At 59.6% G+C, this 21,439-nt stretch overlaps 5 protein-coding genes across 7 annotated transcripts in view; 1 reads left to right on the top strand and 4 right to left on the bottom strand.

Annotated features, from left to right (window-relative positions):
• Positions 1-21,439, top strand: part of NDUFV1 (NADH:ubiquinone oxidoreductase core subunit V1) — a 28,661-nt gene that overhangs the window by 2,627 nt on the left and 4,595 nt on the right. The gene's annotated exons all lie outside the window — the stretch shown is intronic.
• On the bottom strand, positions 213-2,096 carry NUDT8 (nudix hydrolase 8). The gene is made up of 4 exons (XM_050975154.1): positions 1,626-2,096; positions 1,425-1,557; positions 639-716; positions 213-565 (listed from the first exon to the last, which is right to left on the bottom strand). The coding sequence occupies exons 1-4, from the start codon at positions 1,844-1,846 to the stop codon at positions 335-337; spliced, it is 663 nt and encodes a 220-aa protein (XP_050831111.1). The 5' UTR covers positions 1,847-2,096; the 3' UTR covers positions 213-334.
• MTCH2 (mitochondrial carrier 2) lies at positions 2,720-5,796 on the bottom strand. Of its 2 annotated transcripts, XM_009097132.4 has the most exons (13): positions 5,632-5,796; positions 5,459-5,543; positions 5,265-5,371; positions 5,101-5,127; positions 4,634-4,681; positions 4,502-4,559; positions 4,356-4,407; positions 4,205-4,264; positions 3,868-3,961; positions 3,704-3,751; positions 3,376-3,443; positions 3,053-3,128; positions 2,720-2,922 (listed from the first exon to the last, which is right to left on the bottom strand). In XM_009097132.4, the coding sequence occupies exons 1-13, from the start codon at positions 5,716-5,718 to the stop codon at positions 2,836-2,838; spliced, it is 897 nt and encodes a 298-aa protein (XP_009095380.1). In that variant the 5' UTR covers positions 5,719-5,796; the 3' UTR covers positions 2,720-2,835. The 2 variants fall into 2 exon arrangements, with proteins under 2 accessions (XP_009095380.1, XP_030096586.1); XM_030240726.2 differs by lacking the exon at positions 5,101-5,127.
• On the bottom strand, positions 5,817-10,691 carry AGBL2 (AGBL carboxypeptidase 2). The gene is made up of 12 exons (XM_050975156.1): positions 9,674-10,691; positions 9,468-9,593; positions 8,953-9,306; positions 8,728-8,878; positions 7,888-8,652; positions 7,649-7,811; positions 7,405-7,531; positions 7,216-7,313; positions 7,029-7,138; positions 6,888-6,954; positions 6,692-6,778; positions 5,817-6,582 (listed from the first exon to the last, which is right to left on the bottom strand). The coding sequence occupies exons 1-12, from the start codon at positions 9,801-9,803 to the stop codon at positions 6,148-6,150; spliced, it is 2,613 nt and encodes an 870-aa protein (XP_050831113.1). The 5' UTR covers positions 9,804-10,691; the 3' UTR covers positions 5,817-6,147.
• Positions 10,791-21,161, bottom strand: FNBP4 (formin binding protein 4). 2 transcript variants are annotated; one of them, XM_030240137.2, is made up of 16 exons: positions 20,995-21,161; positions 20,756-20,836; positions 19,776-19,912; positions 19,449-19,650; positions 19,208-19,358; positions 19,010-19,130; positions 18,505-18,843; positions 18,215-18,416; positions 16,164-16,282; positions 13,996-14,100; positions 13,580-13,713; positions 12,441-12,622; positions 11,970-12,283; positions 11,339-11,869; positions 11,093-11,250; positions 10,791-10,986 (listed from the first exon to the last, which is right to left on the bottom strand). In XM_030240137.2, exons 1-16 carry the CDS (start codon positions 21,116-21,118, stop codon positions 10,896-10,898), a joined length of 2,991 nt encoding a protein of 996 aa, XP_030095997.2. In that variant the 5' UTR covers positions 21,119-21,161; the 3' UTR covers positions 10,791-10,895. The 2 variants fall into 2 exon arrangements, with proteins under 2 accessions (XP_030095997.2, XP_050831101.1); XM_050975144.1 differs by lacking the exon at positions 19,776-19,912 and having other exon boundaries at positions 20,995-21,160.

Raw genomic sequence — 21,439 nt, 5'->3', positions numbered from 1 at the left:
GCTGGGGCCTGGATACCCCAGAGGGGAGATCCTGTATTTCCATGAGGCTGCGGTGGGGGCAGAGGCAATGGCTGTAGGGTACTAAGAGACATAGTCCCCTCCTTGGGAACCCCACACTCCCTGTCCCTGCTGCAGTGGCACCAGGACTCCTCCTCCTGTGCCTGTGCCAAGGGACAGCTGTCCTGGCCCCACTCCACAACTCGGAGCCCAGAGCAGTTCCAAACATGGCTTTTACTGAATGACAGTGTGCAACATCACTGCTGCGCTGGGAGCCGTTTCCCCATGCATGGTGGAGAACCGAGGCACAGGGACGCCAGAGCCGCCCCCTGCCTGCTCAGGCTGGGGCTTTCTGGGGAGGCACGCGGGTCTTCCTGCGGTAGCGGCCAGGCACCAGCAGCTCCAGGGTCAGCTCGGTGATGATGGCCGTGAGCCCCCAGACCTTGTGGGGGCCGTTGAGGAAGACAGGCAAGGTGTATCCGTAGCCACTGGCTGTGCGGAAGTGGGTGTAGCCCTGGTTCTCCTCGCGGAGCAGGTGAGCCAGGGGCAGGGTGAACACCTCCTCCACCTGTCAGCACAGACCACAGTGACTGGAGCAGTTGCCACAGGAAGGGGCGCAAGCCTGGGGAGGAGCCACTCACCTCATCTGGGTTGGGGTTCAGTGTCAAGGCCTCCAGCGGCCCCAGGTTGGCCACGACTGGTGCCACGGTCATTCCATGCTAGAAAGTGTGTCAGCAAGAGACAGGGTGACACCCCCTCCCCAAAGTGCCCTCACCTTGATCCCCCTGCACCCAGTGCAAGCATCCACCCTGTGTGTCACTCCCTCACCAGTAGCACTGCCTTGTGTCCTGTCACCTTGAATCCCCAGAATTCTTGTTACCCTTGTCCCTGTCCCCGTCACCCAGAATCATCATCTGTAACACCTGTCAGCCATGTCCCTGTTCCCCTGAATCTGCCACACATGACCCTGTTGCTTTGTCCCGGCCACCCATGACCCTGCTGCCTTTTCCCTGTCATTCCAATCCTCTGCTGCCTGCAACCCCCCCTCACCTGTGTTCCTGGACCCCAGTAACCTGCACCCTGTCACCCATCTCCTTGCCTTGTCCGTGTCACCCAGAACCCTTGCTCTGTCACCTGTGTCCCTACTGCTTAATCTCTGTCAACTGAACCCCTTCCTTCTCTGCCCCTACAGCCTTGTTCCTGTCACCCCTTGTTCCTATTACCAAAACCCCTGTCACCTGTGCCCCTGTCACCCTAAAACCATCACGCCAGAACCCTTGCCCCTGTCACCTCGAACCTGTCACCCGTGACCCTGCCGCCTTCCCTGTCACCTTGAACCCATCCCAGTGTCCCTGCTGCCTGCCCTTTTGTTCTTGGCCCCGCACGCCCTTGTCCCCGCGCCTCCAAGCCCCGCCGATCCCCGGTACCCGGTCGGGCAGCGTCCGAAGCTGTCCCCAGACGCTGGTGGCTGCCACCGCCACCCCCAGCTCCTCCCGCGTCTCCCGCAGAGCCGTGGCCACCGCGTCCCCGTCCGCCGGGTCCCGCCGCCCACCGGGGAAGCTGCGGGAGGGATCGGGGGGTGGGGTCAGGGCCGGTCCGGCCCCGGTGCCCGCTCCCCCCGCCGGTACCTGACGTCGCCGCTGTGGGGGCCAGCAAGGCGGCGGGAGCGGAGCGTGAAGAGCAGCGCGGGGCGGCCGCGCACCGAGCACAGCGGCACCAGCACCGCGGCCGCCGCCGCCGCGCCCCCCGCGCCCGCCGCCGCCAGCCGTGCCCGGCACCGCCGCTCGCTGCCGCCGCTCAGCACATCCCCGGCGTCCCCAGCACCGTCGGCACCGCCCGGGCCCGCCATGGCGCCGGCACGGGGCGGAGCAGCGAGGGAGGAGGAACGCAGGGATGGATCGGCACCGCCCCCCGCACCGAGCCCGCCCTTCCGCCGTCCCTCCGTGCCGGGTGCGCGACAGTCTCCTCCGGTGCGGAACGGCCCCGTCCGGGAATGAAACCGCCTGCCAGCTTGGCATTGTCCCCGCCTGGTGTGTGACAGCCGCTCCCAGGCGTGCAGCCGTTCAACTGTGTGCGCGACAGCCGCCCCCAGGTGTGTGACCCATGTACCACCTTCGCAGTGTCCCTGCCAGGTGTGCAACAACTCCTGCCAGGTGTGCCACCTACCCTCCAGCTTTGCAACAACCTTCCGGCTCTGCCGGCTGTGCAAGTCCTGCTCCAGCCTTGTATAATCTGCAGCAGCCCCTGCCAGGTGTGCAGTGACCCCCCCAGAGTGTGTCCCTCTTGCTGGTGTGTGACAGCCCCTGCCAGCTGTGTGACCCCCACCTCCCAGCTCCACACACACCCCTGGCTGTGCAAACCTCGGGCCCAGTGTGCAGTGCTCACCTCTGCCCCCTCACAGGCCTTGCAAGGACCCTTCCAGGCGTCCAACAGCCCCTTCCAGGCGTCCAACAGCCCCTTCCAGGCATACACTCCCCCCAGTTCTGACAGCTCCCACATGCCACTGGACCTCTATGTCAGCAAGTGCCTGGGCTTGTCAGGGAATTTACTGGACCTCTATGTCAGCAAGTGCCTGGGCTTGTCAGGGAATTTCCGCTGTGGAAACAGCCTCAGCGGTGTTTGAGGCTGGGAAAAGGCTCCCGGATAAATCACGGAATGCTGGTGGCCGGCCAGCCCCTCTTCCCAGGAAACCCCCAAGGACAGAGACTCTCACACCTGCATCTTCAGCTCTCAGCAGGAAATGATTTTTAAAAAACTGTATAGAAATCATCACTCTCCATGATTCTTTGCTTCCAGAGCCCGCCATTTGGCTCCACAATCCCACTCCCATCTCCAGAATCAGCGGAACCTCTGCTCCTCCCACACATATCGCTTCCCTGCTGGAACCTTGCGAAAGAACAGGCTGTTCCCTCGGCTCATGTTGCCCTGGAAAGCAAAAACAACCATGGAGAGGCCACAAAATGTCCAGGGTGGCCTCTCCAAACCCCATGGGGCTCCCACCTGGCTCCTCTCTGCGTTCCGGTGTATGGCAGTGCATCCCAGCTCCAGCACTTACCTCCCTGTGCAGCTGGCTCCAGCAATCCAGCCAGGAGGTGTAGGTGGGTGCATAGGGAAGGAGACCCCCAGCCAACCTGGGAAGGGAGGAAAGACCCACCAGGAATTATTCCCACAGGGAATTATTCCCACCTGGGAATGACCCATTCACTCTGTAGCTCCACACTGGGTTGAACCCCAAAACAACCCCCTACCACGTTAAGCACGGAGGGATCAACCCTGTGGAGCACTGGAAGCACCTTTCCACCTGGGATTTTGCTAAAGTAGTTGCAGGACCTGATCCGGGGCAGAGGGATGCAGGTGTCAGTGGGACCAGGGACTCACCCGCAGTTGTTCACGGCCATCAGGTTGGAGACCAGGACGAAGGGGTAGGTCAGCATGCTGGCAAAGAACTGCAGGAAAAGCGGGGATCGGTGGGATGGTCCCTCTTCCCTCCACATCGGGAGAACCCCTCCGAGTTTCATCCCAGGGAGGGAGCCCACTCCTGCCACCTCCACAGGGTCACACGTGTCCTCCACGGAGCATCCCCTGGCCTGTGGGCTAATCCGGCTGATCCCAGCCTGGCTCCATCCCCAGCCTGTCAGCCATAGGATTCTGGGAACACACCACTCCCTAGGGAAAGGATCCACTCCCTGCCCGTGGCTGAACTCACCCCAGTGACCGCCTGGGAGTAGCTCTTCATCTCAGTCATGGTGGAGACCTGAGGGAGGAGCGACAGCACCTGAATCCCCCCAAAACAGGGTCGTGGCTCTCAGAACCCCCCCTGGAGCTGCCCCCCGCCACTCCCGGCACTCCAGATCCCGGAGCAGAGCCTACCCCGTTCTCCAGCGCGTATGTGTTGATGAGGTAGGCCAGCATGTTGCACAGCCACAGGGAGAGGATGTCCCCGAGGAGCCGCGGGATGAGGCCACTGCAAGGGAAAAAACAGTGGGAATGTTGGCCGAGGGTTGGGACAACTGTGCGGGACTGTGCGGCAAGCTGCGAACAGCTGGTTTGGGACAGGGTGATGAGGGACCAGCCATCTCTGGGAGCCGGGATGCTCGGATGAGTGATCCGGAGCTGCTGGAGGGATTCGAGGTACTCCCAGGAAGGCTTTGGGACCCTCCCACTAATGCCACCCCACCATGCCCCTCCCTGCCTCCCCGGCACTCACGCGAAGAATCCCAGGATTCCCTCTTCCCGGTAGATTGTGGCGAAGGCGCTTAGTGTCCCACTGGGATAGGGAGGAAGAGGAGGGATAAGGTCAGGGGGATGGATCCCAGGATGCCCGGCCTCCCAGAGCACCTGGAGCCCCCAGGCTGTACCTGTACTTGGTCTCCCGGCCGATGAACTGCACCATGCAGCGCAGGGTGATCACTGCGGGGACACAGGGGGACACGGGAGTGACACGGGAGTGACAGGAGGCACCTGGCACTGCTCCCCCGGGCCCCTGGGATGGGGGAACACCTACCGTGGAAGGGGTGGGTGATGAGGGTGGCGGCAGAGCGGGCGACCATCTCCTGGGAGGTCTGGGAACAAAGGGAGTATCAGCAGGAGGGGACAGGGATGTGACATCCACTGCCTTCCTCCTGCTGCTCCTCACCTCCTTGAGCACTTGCTCCAGCGAGGACTCCTTCTTCCTGGCTCCAGGCTGGAGAGGGAAGCAGGAGTCAGGTGGGAACAGCTTCCTGGAGAGGGGAGGCTGTCCCCAGGGTGGGGGTGGAAGCTCCTGGCCCACCGGAGCGCTCCGGATGCAGAGCTGGGGCTGCCCAAATCCGGGGCCGTGGGGAGGAGGGAGAGAGGGGAGGAGGAGGAAAGATTGGAGGGAAACAAAGGGAAAAAGAGAGAGAGAAGGCATGGAGAAGGGAAAAAGGACAGAAGAACAGAATGAAGGAAAGAGGGAAGGAGAGAGAGGAGAAAGAAAAGAAAAAGAGAAAAAGGAGAAAGGAATGAGGGAAAGAAGAAAAGAAAGAAAGGAGAAGAATGGAAGAACAGAGAAATAAAGTGAGAAAGGAGGAAGGGAAGGGAGGGGAAGGATGCATTCCCTGTGGGAAGCAGCTCTGCACCCACCTCAGCCTGCTCGGCCTCCTGGTACCACTGTGGAGCAAAGAGCAGGGTCAGCGCAGGGTCAGCACTGTGCGGGGAGCCAGGGGGCCCCGGTGTCCCCCCGTCCCGGCGGCAGAACCCCCGGTTCCCGCAGCGCCCCGGGCCCGGCGCCCCACCCGTGCCGGTACCTGCAGCACTTTGCTGTGCACCACGGTGCCGATGGCGCTGGAGCAGAGTCGGGGGGCGAGGCCTTTAAAGAGTCCTGCTCTCCCGTCCACCTTTACGATGTGCTTGGCTGGGGACAGCGGGGACCGTCAGCCCCGGGGGGACCCCACGGCGGCACCGGGACGGCGCCGGGGCGGCCCCACCAAGGCGGACTCACCGTAAGAGAAGAGGCCGGGCAGCTGGTATACCTGGCGGCCGAAGATGTTCCTCCCCAGGGTGGGCGGCAGCGGCTCGTAGCCCACCTGCAGCAGGGAACGGGCAGGCTGTATCCCTCGCGCGGCCGATACTGGGCCCGGTACCCCCTCTCAACCCCGCCATTCCCGCCCTTACCTGCACCAGCACCTTTACGTACATGAGCGGCTGCGAGAGCACGGTGAGCCCCGAGCCCAGCAGCACCTGTGAAGCCGAGTCCGCCATGGTGCCGCCCCGGCGTCACGGCACAGAAGGACACGGCCACGGCTGCCGCCGCTTCCGCTTCCACCTCCCCAGTAGTTCCGGCGCTGCCGTGACGCACTTCCGGCCGCTGGGGGGCGCCCTGGGAGCGCAGCGGCTGCCATGGAAATGCCGGCTGCGCCGCGGGGGTGTTGCCATGGCAACGGGGCCTGCTGGCCTACGGCACCCACGGGGCCTGGGGGGACAGCGGGGTGACAGGGCTGAGGAGTCACCTGGGTGACAGAGCTAGCAACGCCACATCCCTAGAGCCCAAGGTGACACCACAGGCATAGGCTGACACCATGGTGGCTCGGGGTTGGGTGCTAGCAAGACTCTGGGGACAAGGGGACTCCTCAGAGGACATCACAAAGAAAACAAGGAGCACCAGGCACAGACATGGAGGTGGCAGCACCTTTACTGCCGAGCGCAGGCGCAGCAGCGTGAGGCCGCCGCACGGACAGTGAGGGGACGTGCCCTGTCCCTGTCCCCACGCCCGCCCCGCTGCTGGGATGGCCCCAAGTTTGCTCCCATGGCTGGATCCCAGGGAGAGTCACTGGTGGCACCACGGTGGCAGGGGCTCAGTGGTGGCTTGCAGTGTGTCACAGCACTTGTGCCACTGTCCAGATGATGCCTTCCCATGGTCGCACAGCAGCCGTTCCCTGCTTCAGGTGCCCTGGGAATGGCCACTCCTGAGCCAGCTCCAGGCACCTCTCCTGCTATGGCACGGGGGCCGTTCCCTGCTCCAGCTGCCCTGGAAAAGGTGACACTGGAGCTGGCTATAGGCTTCTCTCCCACATTGTCACCTCCACTCTCGACTCCAGGAAGAACTGGATGCCTGCGGGTCCCAGCCTGGGGGGCACAGAAGAGGTGTCAGACCCACTTGAGTGGTGGGACAGTAAGTGTCCCTGCAGAACTGTCCCCTGGGGACGTGGATGGATTGTGGTGGCTCCAGGCTCACGGGGATGCTGGTGTGGCTCCGGTTTGTTCGGCGCAGGACATTCCTTGCTCTCCATCTCTGCAGCTGCTTCTTTCTGCGTGGCTCCATCTGTACCAGGTGGTAAAGTGGCACTGGGACATCTGCACCCTCTATCGCCATGTTCCACCCTGGCTCTGCACCCCTGCCACCTCAAAATCAGTGGCACATGGGGATTCACCTGTTGGTTGGGGCTGTGGAAGTCATCTGGGATCCCATCGGACACGGAGCTGTCAGAGCCACTGGTGCTGCAGGGGGAAGGAAGCATCTGCAGCCCCCAGTGGCACCACGGGGTGACATGAGGTGACAGGGGGTGACATACCTGGACTCAAGCTCTGAGGGAGATACATCGCTCCAGCTGCCTCCAGAGCCTGGCTCACGACCCATCTGCCGCTGCAGCAGCGCATCCGCCTCCACCAGGCACTGCTGGAGCTGCGGGACAGTGCCAGTGTCACGGTGTCACCGCGGTCCCATGGCACCGGGGCACCCTGGGCCAGGCCCAAGCCCACCTTGGCAGGTGCAGGGTCACAGAAGTCGAGCAGGGTGGCACAGAGGAGATGGCCCAGTGACTCGAGGTCCTCCACACTAAAGTGGGAGTTTCTCCCACCTGGAGGAGACAAGGAAAAGGAAACAAGGGCAGCTACTCACCCCAGGACCACCCCACTGGCGCTGTCCCCGTGGCTGTGGCAGCCCCTTACCCAGCGTGGAGCCACTGAAGGCCATCTCTAGGGTGTAGCTGTGGGAGACGCCCAGGCGCCACATGGAGACCCGGCCTGTCCCCTCTTTGCTCTTCTGCACCTGGTACTTGCAGCTGGAGAAGGAGAACTGGAGGCCCCCAGGGTCAGAGGGGTCCCAACCCCGCAGGGACAGCTTGGGGAGCAGCACGCTGGCTGCATTCCCACTGCCGCCGCAACACGTGGCTCTGAGGCATCCGTGTCCCACCTTGTCGGGGGCGTTTTTGCTCAGCATCAGGGGGAACACACGCTGGCGCAGCCGCGTCCTGGTGCCGTCCCTGCCGGCATCGCAGCCGTACATGAAGACGTTGTTCTTCCGGCTGTGCCCATGGAAGTCACAGTACAGCACCACCTCCCGCTCCGCCAGCACCCTGCACACATCAGGATACGGCCACCAGCACCGCCACAGGAGCGCCCTGTCCCACCGGCTCCCCATGCCTGCCTCACCTCTGGACCATGGCCCGCAGGTGCCACACACCGGGGAAAGAGCTGGGAAGTGCCTTCCCATAGGCCCTGTTGGGATCCCGTCCCACCAGGGAGCAGCGGGAGTTGCCCACCACCACCCCATCAGGGTTGAGCATCGGCACCACCTCGAAGATGAAGAGGCGGCGCAGGAGCTGTGCATCCTTGTGGGGGCTCAGCAGGAAATCAAGGAATCCCCTCATGGCCCAGGAGCTGCCGCTCTCGCCGGGATGCACGCGGGCGCTCACCACCACCACCCGCTTGCCGGCCGTGCTGCCTGGGCCGGTGATGGTCAGCAGGGGGACGGTGTTGCCGGCCAGGCTGCGGCACAGCGCCCGCACCGTGCAGTACCGTGAGCGCGCCGGGTCGGCCGCCAGTGCGCACAGGTAGCGCTGCAGCTCCGAATAGGTGTAGGGGTAGCAGGCGGCGAAGAAGCACGTGTCGCCGTCGTGTGGGAAGCGCATGGCCCAGCTGAGCCGGAACATCGACGGCTCCCCCGCGCTGCCACGGTAGTAGCAGATGTCGGTCCCAACCCGTCGCCAGCCTATGCCACTGCTCTGGGCATCCTGCTGGGAGTAGAGCAGTGGCCGCAGGCCCTGGCCGTAGAGGCTCTTGGGCTTGGCCATGTTGGTGATGGTGAAGCGGTAGAGCGGCTCCCGCCGCGTGTTTTGGACACGGAAGTAGAACCACTGGGTGTGTTTGGCCGTGTACAGGTCTGGCCGCAGCATCAGCATGTACTCATAGGGACCCCTGTGTGGAGGGAAGGGCACTGCTCCAGATCCAGACTGACATGTGAGGCCCCATGCCCCCCAGCCTCTCTCTTACACCTTGACGGCCTTCTGGAGGTTCCCACTCTCAAAGCGGGACTCGAAGAGCAGCGTGGTGTCCTGGGGACCCTCCAAGGGGGCTGCTGGTGAGGAGAGTGGCCCTGGGGCTCCTCCAACCCGGGCACGGGTAAAGCAGGAGCCTTGGAGCACTGTGGGGGGAGCAGGGTCAGTGGTGGGGGTCTGGGGAGAGCAGAGGCACTCAGAGCACCCTGTGCTCCCTTACCTGGGCTGGAGTGGTAGACAACAGTGCCCTGCTCTTCACCAAGGGTGTACAGGGCCTGCTCCGGGCCCATGGGTGGGCAGAAGGGCTCTGGTTTGGGGGGGACCCACTCTGGGAGAGGGGCGGACACACAGACAAATGCCATACACACAACAGGGGTCTGGCACAGGGGTGAGGCGGGGGACAGCTGGAGCATCCCCTCACCAATGTGCTCAATCGTCTCCGGGATGACTTCACACTCCACAGGCCAGCGGGGAGCGGGGAGGGAGAACGGAGCCTGTGGTTCTCCTGGAGACCTCCAGGGCTGCATTAAGGGGGCTGCTCTGCCCTGCTGGGGCATCTGCACCACCCTGGGGGCTGCAAGAGCACCGCGACGGGCTGGGGGTCTCCAGTGTGGTCGGGGTAGGGGTATTCCCCAAAACCAAGTCAGGGACAGGGAAAGGCCCTCCCACCACACTTGCTGTGCTGGGAGGATGCTGTGCTCAGGGGACTGTGAGGGGCTGCAGGGTCTCACTCACGGTTTGGCTCGTGCCCAGGACCTCGTTGCCAGCCAGGGCTGGTGTTGCCCATGGTGGATGCCTTGGGATGCTGCCCGGAGGGTTTCCCCGGGGATGTGGCAGTCTCTTCCCCGCCCGTCTTCTCGTCTTGGGGAGAACAGCGCTGCAGCCAGGGGGCAGGAGGGGACAAGGCCCAGGGACAGGAGGGCACAGCGGCCAGGGCTCACCTCGGAAGTAGCCATAGAAGCGCAGGTGGGTGCGGATGAAGCTGTCATAGGGCTTCAGGATCTGTCCCCTCCTGAACCCCCCCGGAGCTCCCTCCCCTCCCTGGGCAGCGCTGTGCCTTGCGGGCTCCATGGCTGTAAGAGCTCCGGGAAACCCGGAACAGCAGAGGCAGTGTCAGGGCTGGGCTGGCATGTGGTTGCTGAGCTACAGGGAGGAACGGGGCGGTCCTGCAGCAGAGCTGGGTAAGGAGCCAGAGGGATTTCACCGAGTCATTAACCTGGAAAAGACCTCCAGGATCATTGAGCCCAACCTGTGACCAATCCCCACCTCATCACCCAGACCAGAGCACTGAGGTGTTCATGTCATTCCATGTCCAGTCATTCCTTGGACACCTCCAGAGCGGGGGACTCCACCACCTTTCTGAGCAGCCCCTTCTGATGATTAACACCACTTTCTATGAGGAAATTCCTCCTCTCATCCAACCTCAACTTTCCCTGGCAGATCTTGAGGCTGTTTTCTCTTGTCCTGTTCCTTGTTCCCTGGCAGCAGAGCCTGACACACTCCCTGGCTGCACCCTCCTGCCAGGGAATTGTGGAGAACCAGAAGGTTCCCTCAAGCCTCCTTTTCTCCAGGCTGAGCACCCCCCAGCTCCTCCTGGTGCTCCAGACCCTTCCTCTGCTCCATTGCCTTCTGTGGACAGCCCCTCTTGCCAGGAGGGCTCCAGATTTGTCCCCAGGTAGAGTGGAGGCCACCTCCACTACTGGAGGTGGCCCAGCAGTGTCAGAACAGGGGACAGCCCAGGTGCCATCAGCCTTTTGTCCACCTGGGCTCCTGTTCAGCTGCTCTCACCAGCACCCCCAGGGCCTTTTCCCAGCTTTCCAGCCCCTCTTCCCCCAGCCTAGAGTGTTCAAACAGGGTTTGTGTGACACAAGTGTAGGACCTGGCACTTGGCCTTTACCCTCAGCCCTCTTCAATCCAGCCTGTCCAGTTTCCCCTGCAGAGCCTTCCTGCCTCCACAATCCACATGCCCACCCAACTTGTAATCATGGATTACAGGAGTCTGTTGTCCTCCCCATCCCCAGGTACCATCTGCCCTCAGCGGAATCAATGAGCTGGCACTTCCCAAACTGCTACAATTTATTGGACAATGGTCAAAGGAACTGTACATCTGTAAAAAAAACCAAAACAAAAAAACCCCAAGAGGTGGGCACGGCACTGCATGCCTCATGTGCTCGAGGCCGTTTTCCTCCGTTTCAGCCGTGACCGCCAGTCCTCTGGCAGTGCCTCAAAGTTGGCATTCCTCTCAGCCATGCCACTGCAGGGACAAAGCAGAATGTCAGCACCCAGCTGGCCCTCTCATGGATCCCCCATCTTTACAAGGCACCAGGAAATGTCCTGCTGCCAGCCCCTGGGGTCTGTACCTCATCAGCTGCTGCTGTTTCCACTCCTCAATGCGCCGCTGGGCTGTGGTCTCCCGATCCTCCTCACTGGAGCTGGAATTCTCCTCCTCATCCAGCTCCCGCTGGATACTCTGCCACTTCTTCACTAGCGATGGCATCTTTGTCTTGCCCTTCTTGCCCTGTGCCACAAAGATAACAGTGGTGAGCGCGGCTGGAAAGGAAGGAGGAAAGGAAGGGTGTCGGTGTGAGACCACCCATCTGGCCTACCTTGTCCTTGCGCCCCTTCCTTGGCTTCTCCTTCTCCGGAGGCGGCGGTGCCTTGGGGGTGGGCGGTGGGGGCGTCTGTGGGGGTGGGGGGGGCGGCGGCTGCTCAGCTGCAGTGCCTGTGGCTGGCAGGGCTCCCCGTGCCGGCACCGGCTGCGTGGTGGCCGTGGTGGCCAGGCTGACGGGCACAGCGCACTCCGAGTATCCCATCACGGAAGGCGCGGCAGGTCCCGTCACACCCAGGTAGCTGGACTGCAGCCCCAGCGCCGTGGGCTGAGGGCCAGCGTGGCCTGGAGACATGCGGAGGTTGGGGCGTCCCTGGATCTCGCTCTGGAGGCGCTGGCGTGGCCTTAGGGAGGCCAAGGGCACGGCTGATGGCTGGTACTTGCCCGTGGCCATCAGGGGCTGGCTATAGATGACAGGGCAGCTGCCAATGGTGGCCGTGCGCTGCATCAGCCCCGGGCTCATCTCCACTGCTTTCCTCTTCTGGGGCTTGGCCGAGAGCAGCGGGGTTGGGCTTGGATCGACGGTGGCCTGGAAGAGAGTGCTGAGGTGAGTGTTGAGCCAGGAGCACCATTACACACCCATGTGTCTCACACTCTGGAATCAGAGGAGCCCTGGATCCAGTGCTCACCTGGCTGCTGCTGGCAGCAGGGCGCACTAGGGACTTCAGGGGAGCATCTTCCTCTGTTCCTGGGGCAGGCGGCTCCTCACCCCCCTCATCTTCCATCTCCACTTCCTGGATCTCCCCATCTTCTCCAGGTGGTGGGGGTGGCGGTGGAGGTGGTGGTGGCGAGTCTGGAGGGGGCGGAGGTGGTGGAGGCATTTCCAAAGGCAAGGGAGGTTGGAGGACTGGGACAGAGGACTGAAGCAGAGTCCAAAACGGAGTGAGCGGCATGAGAGACGTAGCAGGAACTTGGCCTGAGAAGGATTCTTTGCAAAGGGAGCCTGAAGAACAGACATTGACACAGGCTTGAATGCACAGCCTACAGTCTGTACCACCCGCTCTTGCCCATGGTCCCGCTTGGAAACACCATCACTGTGGACTGCCCTGCCCCCCACACCCTGCTCTGGGGCCAGGACCACCCCCGCCAGCGAGGCGTACCTGCAGGTCGCTCGGCGGGCCCCTCGGCTTGCTCTCCTTTGTCTTTGGGAGGTGGCTTTGGAGGACTGTCGGGTTTTCTGTCAACGGCGCCTCGCTGTCCCTCCTCTTCTTCCTCCCCATCAGGGAACTCCCATTGTGACTCTCCTGAGCGCTCGTTAACATAGAAATAGCGTCTATGCTCCCTAGATCACAAGAAAGAGAAGGAGGCTTCAGCTTCCCTTCTCCGCCCCCGACACTCCGAGGCAGGCCTGCCCACGACAGCAGTGCGCTCTCGCAGGGGAGACCCTCGTGCAGCAGGGCTGCCGCTCTCCCACACACAACAAACAACTTTGAGGACAGAGGCAGGAGAGGCCCGAGCCGACTCGCTCAAAGCTATTTGCTATCGCTGGCTGCGGGAACGTTGCCCTGAGCCCCACCGCTCCGAGGGAGAGGAGGGCTGGAACGCTGGCAACGTCTCGCTAACATTGGGACTTTCAGCACGCCCTTGGCTGAAAGTCGCCCTCCGAGAAGAGGCACAGGGGAACAGCCCAATGGAGGGAAGCGGCTGCCCCCCTACCCCATGGTGCGCAGAGTTTTTTATGATACTCTTGGTGTCAAACACACAGTGAATGCTAGAGAGAGGGAGCGGATCTGGGAGCTGAAAAACAAAAGAGCAAAGATTTCAAACAAAGGAAAATTAATCAAGAAAGCCAAATAGACAAAGAAATGTTTGGGTCTGACCTGCTGGCAGGAGACAGAAATCTTGTTCTTCGTTCCGTCGGTGAGTTGAAGTTTGTCCTTTGGAAGAGCTGTTGGTCAGAAGAGTTGATCCAGAGATCCTGCAAAGTTCACAGAGCTCTCGCATGCGCGACCCCCCAGGCCCGCCCTCCACAGCGCTGGACACTCGCGAGAGGCACAACCAGCTCTGTCCGTCAGGGAATCGGCTCCGTCGCAAAGCACTGGGCACTCCGTTTGGATCTTCCAGTTTGGCGGCTGGCCCAAACTCTGCGAGTGCTGGATGTTTCTCTGCCTGCCCAGCACTAACAGAAGCCGCTCTCAGTCTGCCAGAGGGACGGCGCCAGCGTCGTCAGGTGGTTGATGGTCACAAATCATGTCTGAGATGTCAGAGATGAAAGGTGTGAAAGGAGGAGAGCGCGTACCTGTCCCAGTGGCAGGACCAGCCTTTAGGGGTGGCGTTTATTTCGTATTGTTTAAGCTGTTCGGCTGCATCTTGGAGTTTGCGTTTGAGGTAGTTTCCATTGAGAGCACCTTCTCGCCAGTCTGCAATGCGGGTCTAGAGGGCAAGAACCGGGGGAAGTCGGTGAGGTGGGCTGCCAGTGGCCCTGGGGGGGACAGGTCTCGAGGATCGGGAGGCTCCCTTCCGGCACGGGACGCGGGGGGCCAGGAGGAGGACACCCCGCCTCCGTGCCAAGCCACGCTCTCCCCCCGCCGAGGAAGGGAGGGCCCCGCGCGGCGAGGCGCCACGAGGCTCACGCAGCACCGGCGCTCGGACGGCGGATTGCATCCGATCCGCTCCAGAACACGAGGCCGGAGCGAGGGGCGAAGGCTCGGTTACCTCTGTCTGCAACAGCAACATGTGGAAGTTGGAGATAGATTGTCTGTTGATGCCCAGGAACTCCAATTTACTAGTCAGAGTATTTGCCAGCTCTCCAATCTGAAACTGCCAGGAAAAAGGGCAGAGTCAAGAGCTGCCCTCTGCGAGCAGCATCGGGCGGCCATGGCCCCGCGGCTCTCTGGAAACACCGCTCGGGACCACCCGCAGCCCCTCAGCCTGGAGGGACAGGGACATCCCACCCCGGCCCTGTGTGCCTGTCACCCCCACTGTTAAGTCCTGCTTCATCCTGCACCCCAGGGACAGGGCAGCGTGGGTGGCTGGATGACAGCTCCTCCACGGACTGCGCTTGACTCTGTGCAGAAGGACAACACGGGCTCCGGTACTTTGGAGTTACAGCAGAACCACTGCCACAGCAGATACTACCTAAGAATGTTTCCCAAATAAATGGGCCAGGATGTCATTACAGGTTCTGTAAATGCTTTCCAGAGGAAATAGCTGGAAAGCACCAGAAATGGACAACAGCTCTGGATTTACTCCAGAGCAGAGGCAGCAGCTACATCAAAACTCAGGTCAGCTCATGGCGACCATAGCTACTCAACCCCAGCATCCCATGGGAGTGCAATCTCCAGTCTGGGAATATGGGGAGCCCTGACTGGAGGCACTGCATAGAAACAGCCACAAGCCAGAAGGGAATCCAGAACATGAATGTCTGCAAGTGGCATCACCACTACTTTAAGGAGGGCTTTAAAAATATCTATTTTTAACTTCACTCCTCCGAAGAGGCTTTGCAATGTCCACCAAAGCCACCAAGGAAGCATCTGTCTCCAGAGGTGATGGGCCAGATAAGCAAGCCCTAGAGAAGACCAAGGCAGGCATATGAATCCCCATGTTAATGTGTCTCTGGAGAAGCCAGGGAACATCCCGGAGGAGAGAGTGACTTGGGAGCGGTGGCCCCAGCGCAGCTCCTGTAACCAGAGAGATCCCAACCCGATGAGCAAATGGTACTGGTTACCCAGGGAGCCGGCATTCCTCCCAACAGTTCTAAGGGAATCCTGTATGGAAAAGCACCATACGGTCTGTCACAGCGCCCGCTGAGACCAGAAGGAGGGGACTGCAGAGAGGACCAGCAAGTCCAGCCCTGCTACAGGCTTTTATTCTTTTTATTTAAATAAATTAATTTAAAAACCAGGTCTCAAATGGATGCTGCGCTGAGGAAGGCTTAGTTTTGGTCTGGGAATGTTACATCTCAAAATCTTTAAAGCAGTTGTTTTATGGGGGAGATAGGAGATTTTTCACAAGGACAAAAGGACCTTCCCTCTCATACCAGAAAAATTATTTAAGTGGTGGGAAATGAGGACAGGGATAGGCAACTCTCACTGCAGGTTCCACCCAGGCTCCACTATGAGCTGGCGATTCCCCATCTGCCAAAGGGAGGTGACAACATTTCCAACGTCACAGAATAATTCCAGAGCCAATTTTATGCTGCAGGAGATCTCAGGGTAACAAGTGACATGGGGACTAAAGGACAAACAGGAAAGATCTCCCCTACTGCTCTGTCATACTGCCCTAGAGCCTGGAGCTCTGCTATAGATCAGGGAATTGATCCAGTGCAGCCAAAGGAGCAAACCAAGGCTCAGAGAAAAGCTATCAGCAGGATGCTGCAGAAATCCCCAGGGCTCCCCCAGCCTGCATCTAAGAGTAATGCCGGGCAAAGGGCAGAGCGGTACCGTCAGCCTCAAGAAACGGAGAGATTACGGACGAGGAGTCTTCAGCCTGGAAACGGGACGACTGACCGGGCCAGAGACTGGAATATTGTTATTGGTGAAAACAAAGTCAAGATCAAACTGGTTGTCCTCTGCCACAACAACACATAGGGCTCAGTCTTTGCCCCCCCACACCCTCTCCTTTCATCCAAGAATTTGGTGCTGAATCCTACTGGAGACAGGATATTGTCCCAGCCCTGCACAGCCCTTCGTTCACAAGCTGTTCCCGCAGCCACACCGGATCTGAGCTTTAAAAGCCTCAGGTGGGCCAATCCAGAGCCCAAAGCTCCAGCATCCCCAGGGAAGAGGTGGCTGGGGGAGCCAGCATGTCCCTTGTTCCTCCTGGCAGCTGGAGAACCCATCACATCCCTCATCTCACAGACATGCACCTCTACCTCTCCATACCTTTAGATCCTGCTCCTCCTCTTCCATTTTTGGAGCCCCTTGTGATTTGGCTTTTTCCTGGGGCTCCTCAGACTCTGCCTCTTTGTCTGAGCTTGGATCAGTTGCTTCTATGCTCGGGGCTGCAGAAGAAGGAAGGATAAGTCAGTCCTTGTCCCACCACCATCCTGGCAGTGCCAGCAGCTGGCTGGACACTGTGCCTGGAACCAAAGCCAATGTGGGCAACTGCGGGGAAAGAGCTAGGACACACCAGAGCTAGTGACAAGAGCCTGAAATTTAAAATGAGAGGTGGCCACTGCTCTGTGTTTTGGTGGTGAGGATCCTTCCAGAAGGATAACCTGGGAAGAGGAGCATTGGAGCAGCTACAGTGCAAAGCAGCAATGTGACAAGGCCTGGAAAATCAGGCACCAGGGAAGCAGGAAGAGACCAACTCCCAAAATCTGTCAGTAACAGGTACTAGGTATTAAATAAGTTAATTATGAAAGACTGAAGAGGTCCCCAAAAGCTGCCAATACCAGATGGTTTTACCTTCAGATGACTAATTCACTGTCAAAGCTATCGATTCCAAAGAAGCAAGTTTGTGACAGAGTCCCACAGGCCTCTGGGGAGAAACTCAATTCCCAGCATGTCCTGGTGCCGGAAAGCAGGACACTTCCCTAAATCATCCTTCAGCAGCAGGGTGCTCAACTTAAACTGATTATTTTGGAGTAACAGCTCATTGTTCCCTAGGTTAAGGTGGAATCTGGTGCTGCTGGGAAGAGCTGGCTTCAGGGTTATTTGGAAAGCCCTCTGGCAAAGCCATTCATTTTCCTATGCAAAAATGACATCTCTGATATAATGTCAGAGCTGTTACCCAGCTCATGACCCTGCCTGAAGCAGAGGTGCCTCAGGGCCACAAGAACCCTAGGATGGGGCAGGCACCAAATCCCACTCCAGTGGGACACAGCCTGATGTAGGCACTTCTGTACAAGTTTTTCCTTGGAAAAGCAGTTTCATTCATCTTTCTGTGCTGCAGGCACACAAATCTTGTGCTGGGAAGGGACTGGCACATCCAGAGAAAAGGAGACTCAGGGAGGACCTTCTTGCTCCCCACAATGCCCTGAGAGGAGGGTGGAGCGATGCTCTGCTCCCGGCAAACAAGAGACAAGACAAGAAGAAACAGCCTTAAGTTGTGCCAAGAGAGGTTTAAGTAGGATATTGGGTGAAAATTCTTAATGGAAGGAGCTGTCCAGCCCTTGCACAGGCTGCCCAGGGGTGTGGAAGAGTTCCCATCCCCGGAGGGATTAAAAAAACATGTGGATGTGGCACTTGGGGACATGGGTTAGTGGTGGCCTTGACAGTGCTGGGGGAACAGCCGAACTCCATGACCTCAGAGGGCATTTCCAACTTGAACAACTCCGTGATTCTACAATCTGGGAGGCCCAGATCTGCTGAGCAGCTTAAAATGCTATAGCTTTTAAATGTTCATTAAAATGCTATAGCTGGTGCATTTTGGGAAGCACAGCTCTGGGGGATCCAACTGGAACATGAGGGGCAGTTGTGTATGACTGATATATCCACACACACCCTGAGTTGAACCAGCCCCACAGAAACAGGGGCTGCCTTGCCACACAGGCTGGAATTACATTCCCTACACACTGAGCGTGGGGCCCTGGAGTGGCTCCAGGGACACTGCAGCTGTCTGGAATTCAGTACCAGGCAGCTCAAAAACCGAACTTTAGAAGTGGAGGGTGACAGTACCCAGTGTGCCATAGGCTGGATTTGTGATGTTGGGAGGAACAGGAAGGGAATGAGATGTGAGGCAGCTGTTACCCGTGTCCTGTCTCCTAAGGAATCACTGAATACAGTGCTCTTCTCCTTATGTGGGTAATTAGGATAGGGAGACTGTGGCAGAGTGGCTCTGTCACAGCCCAGTGAGGCTGGGCTGTGACAGAGCCACTCCTCAGCCTGTCCCTACCTGTCCCCACCTCACAGCCCTTCCCGGCACTGCTCTGTGGGTCTTCAGGGAGTGGAAACCCCCTGCTCCTCCCTCCAAAGGAAGCCTTTCCAATTACCTGCTTCTCCTGGTTCTGGGCTCTCCCGGCCCGTTTTGTTGGGGCCTCGGCTGGCGGACTCAGGGCTGGCGGCTCCCACAAACAGTTTCCACTTGCCTCGCTTGGAGGCCAGCCTGCGGGATGCATCCTGCGAGGCCGACTGGCTCCCATCCGAGAGCGGGCTGGAGCTGCCATCGCCTTCCTCCAAGGCACGCAGCTCCGCCTGCCGAGACACAACACCCCTGTTTATTCCCAGCAATCCCATGGCTGCCATGTGTGGCCCTGTTTCCAGGACAAACATCTCCCATTACCTTTTTCCTCTCCAGCACCATCTCCAGCTCAAGCGTGTCCTGCTCCTCCTCCTCCTCCGCGCTCTCCCCCGACTGCACCACACTGCACAGATCTTCCTGCCCTGTGTCTTCCAGGGGGTCCCTGCTAGGCTCTGGCTCTTCTGGGACAGCTGGCGTCTCTTCAACTTTTGCCTCCTCTTCCAGAGGTGGCTCAACATCCTCTTTGCAGATCACTTTCCTCCTCCAGCGCTCCTCTTCTTCCTTCACCACGTCGGGCACGAGTGGGGCTAGGAGGGCTGCAGCCACTCCCTTCCTCTCTTCCTCGCTGTTGGAGAGAGCCTGCACTCCTTCATTCACTTCCTGTGGGATGAGCTCCATGTGAGCTTTCTGATAGCTGCCTAGGAAAGAGCCCATGCTGCCAGGCCCCTCCTAGAGCTGTTGATGGAGCAGTGCACCCCAGCTGCCTCCAAGGACACCCAAGGAGGTGCCTGCAAGCCCCATGGCAGCCAGAACCGACATGACTGACCTTCTTTACCTCCCGCTTGCTAAGGCTGGTCCCACGGCCAGCGCTGCTTGGGGTCCCCTTCTCCTGAGGGAATGGCTCTGTGGCTGCTATGAAGTTGCCATTGGTGCCTGCCACAGTGTTGCTGAGGAAGAGGAGAGGAAATGAAGGGCAGGACTGGGACAACATCCCACAGGGACATATCCTGGAAGTCTCGCCCACCTGTGCTGGTAATGCTGCAGGCCCTGGACCTGTGTCGCCAAGTACTGCGGCAGCTCCCAGGTCACCTCGTTGCTCTGGGTGTTCCAATAGTAGTAACAGCCGGTATTCTCATCCCACACTTCCTGCCAGTCGCCCATCTCCAGCTCTCCCACTGCCAGGGGGACAAGGACAGCCTGTCACTCCCCTCTCCCCAGTGACACCCATTTGTCAGCACCCCTGTGGAGAGAGGAACGGCACTCACCTCCGGCCAGCGAGCACTGGGTGTCATACTGCCACTCTGGGGCCGGTGCCGAGCCCGTGCCATTGGCTGTGCCCGACGAAGGGCCTGAGCCCAACTCCTTCGGTTCCGGGCGGGGAGGCATGGGAGGTGGCACGGAGGAGGAGGAAGAGGAGGCAGCAGCGGGCTCAGCAGGCTGTGCTGGAGCCGTGATAGCATCAATCTCCTGTAAAAACAGCATCCCGTGAGCTTCAAATCCCAAGCCAAATCAAAGCTCTGACTGATGAGGACAATGCCTTAGACTATGAAACACCACACTCCCTCCTTTTGTCCTCCCAGAGCGGCACTCACAGCCAGGAAGTTCGCCAGGGTGCTGTCGATGTCAGCAGAACTGCTGCCATTGGCATCGGTGGAACGGGCCGGCTTCTCCGGGGTCTCGCCCTCCTCATCATCGCTGTCAGCATAGGCACCCAGCAGGCACAAACCGCCTGCAGAAGGGAGAGTGAGCCCTCAGGGGAACCCTCCTGCTGCCGCAGGGCACTGGATCCCACCCCCCACCCCTGCTCCAGGTGCCACTGCGAGAACAACCCCTGTACAAGTGTCAGGGACAGCCTGGGGAGAATCAGTACAAGAACCAGTAATAAAATGCATTTAAGAATGAGCAGTCGCCTCTAGGGAAATAACAGCATGATTAAAATAATTAATATGGAAACAACTCCACCCCCAAAGTGAATTATTTAGGAAAGGGTTAACTCTCTTCCCTTAAAAATAGTAGTTAAACGCGGTTAATTACCCTGTGTTAAAAATACAGGGTTATGGAGAGGAAAACAAACACAGTCCCATAAAACCCCCATATTTAGCACAAAACCCATCACACTTAGAACCAGAAAACCCACACTCAGCACCTCCAAAAACTATTTGGAACCTCACAGACCTGCACTTTTAGGACCAAAACCCCATACGTAGCAAAAAAAAAAAAAGAAAAAAAAAAAAAAATTACACAAAGGACCAAGTTCCTACATTTAGGACCCCCAAGACTCTACACCTAGTATCAAAACCGCCTAAAGTTAGGACAAAACACCACTCCTAGGACCAGCCCCCACACCCCATTCTGAATTAAAAAAACCCACGTTTTGGATCCAAAAAAATTATATCTGAAAATCAACCACCGCCAAAATTAAGACAAAAAGCCCCATTTATAGCCACAACACCAACATTTTTTTATCGTTATTGTGCATCAGGGGCCGCAAGCACCCCTAAATCCTGACATTCTCCCCCTAGTTTTTCAGGAGGGATGTAATCCCGCGTCTCATCAAACAACGCTCCCTTACCTGTGGCCTTGACCGCGGCGGGAGCGGGAGGCGGCTGATTCGGCGGATTGCGGGGCGGCTCAGCCACAGTCTCGGGCTCATCTGCGGGGCAGAAGCGTCAATCACGGGGGACTCAGGCTGGGGGGATCGCGGGGAGAGCGGATCGGGACCACCCGGTCCCGCCAGGCCGCGCTAGGCCGCACTAGGCCGCACCCCGCCAACAAAGCCCCCCCCGCTTCCACCCGCCTTCTGAGCCTTACCCGGTTCGGAGCCCGAGTCGCCTCCCTCTCCCGCGGGTCCTGCCGCCTCATCGCGGCGCGGCGCGGGCGGGGAGAGCTGCAGGATGGGCCGGCGCCCGGGCGCGGCCCGCGCCTTCTTCCCCATGGCGGCGGCGGCGGCTGCGCCTCAGGGCTATGGCCGCGCGCGCCGCGCGCACGGGGCAGGATGTTGACGTCACCGAAGGCGGGCGGAGCCTGCGCGAGACGCAGTCCCTAAGGATAGGGACTAGCCAGAGATTATGGCTCCATCCGGCGCTGCGGCCTGCCCTACAGCATGGTCCCGCCCCTTGATCCTAGAGCCCCAATCCTATCCCAGATCCCCGTCCTGCCCTCCCCAGGGCTGTGGTCCCGGGCTATCCTATAGCACAACCCCATAGTTCTTCCTGGGGGCTATAGCCACTTACTATCCTATACCCCCTTCCCTTGA

The sequence above is a fragment of the Serinus canaria genome, chromosome 5 (assembly GCF_022539315.1).
Source record: "Serinus canaria isolate serCan28SL12 chromosome 5, serCan2020, whole genome shotgun sequence".
NCBI lineage: Eukaryota > Metazoa > Chordata > Aves > Passeriformes > Fringillidae > Serinus > Serinus canaria.
The sequence above is the reverse complement of the archived record's forward strand: the minus strand, read 5'-3'. Positions and strand labels throughout refer to the sequence as shown.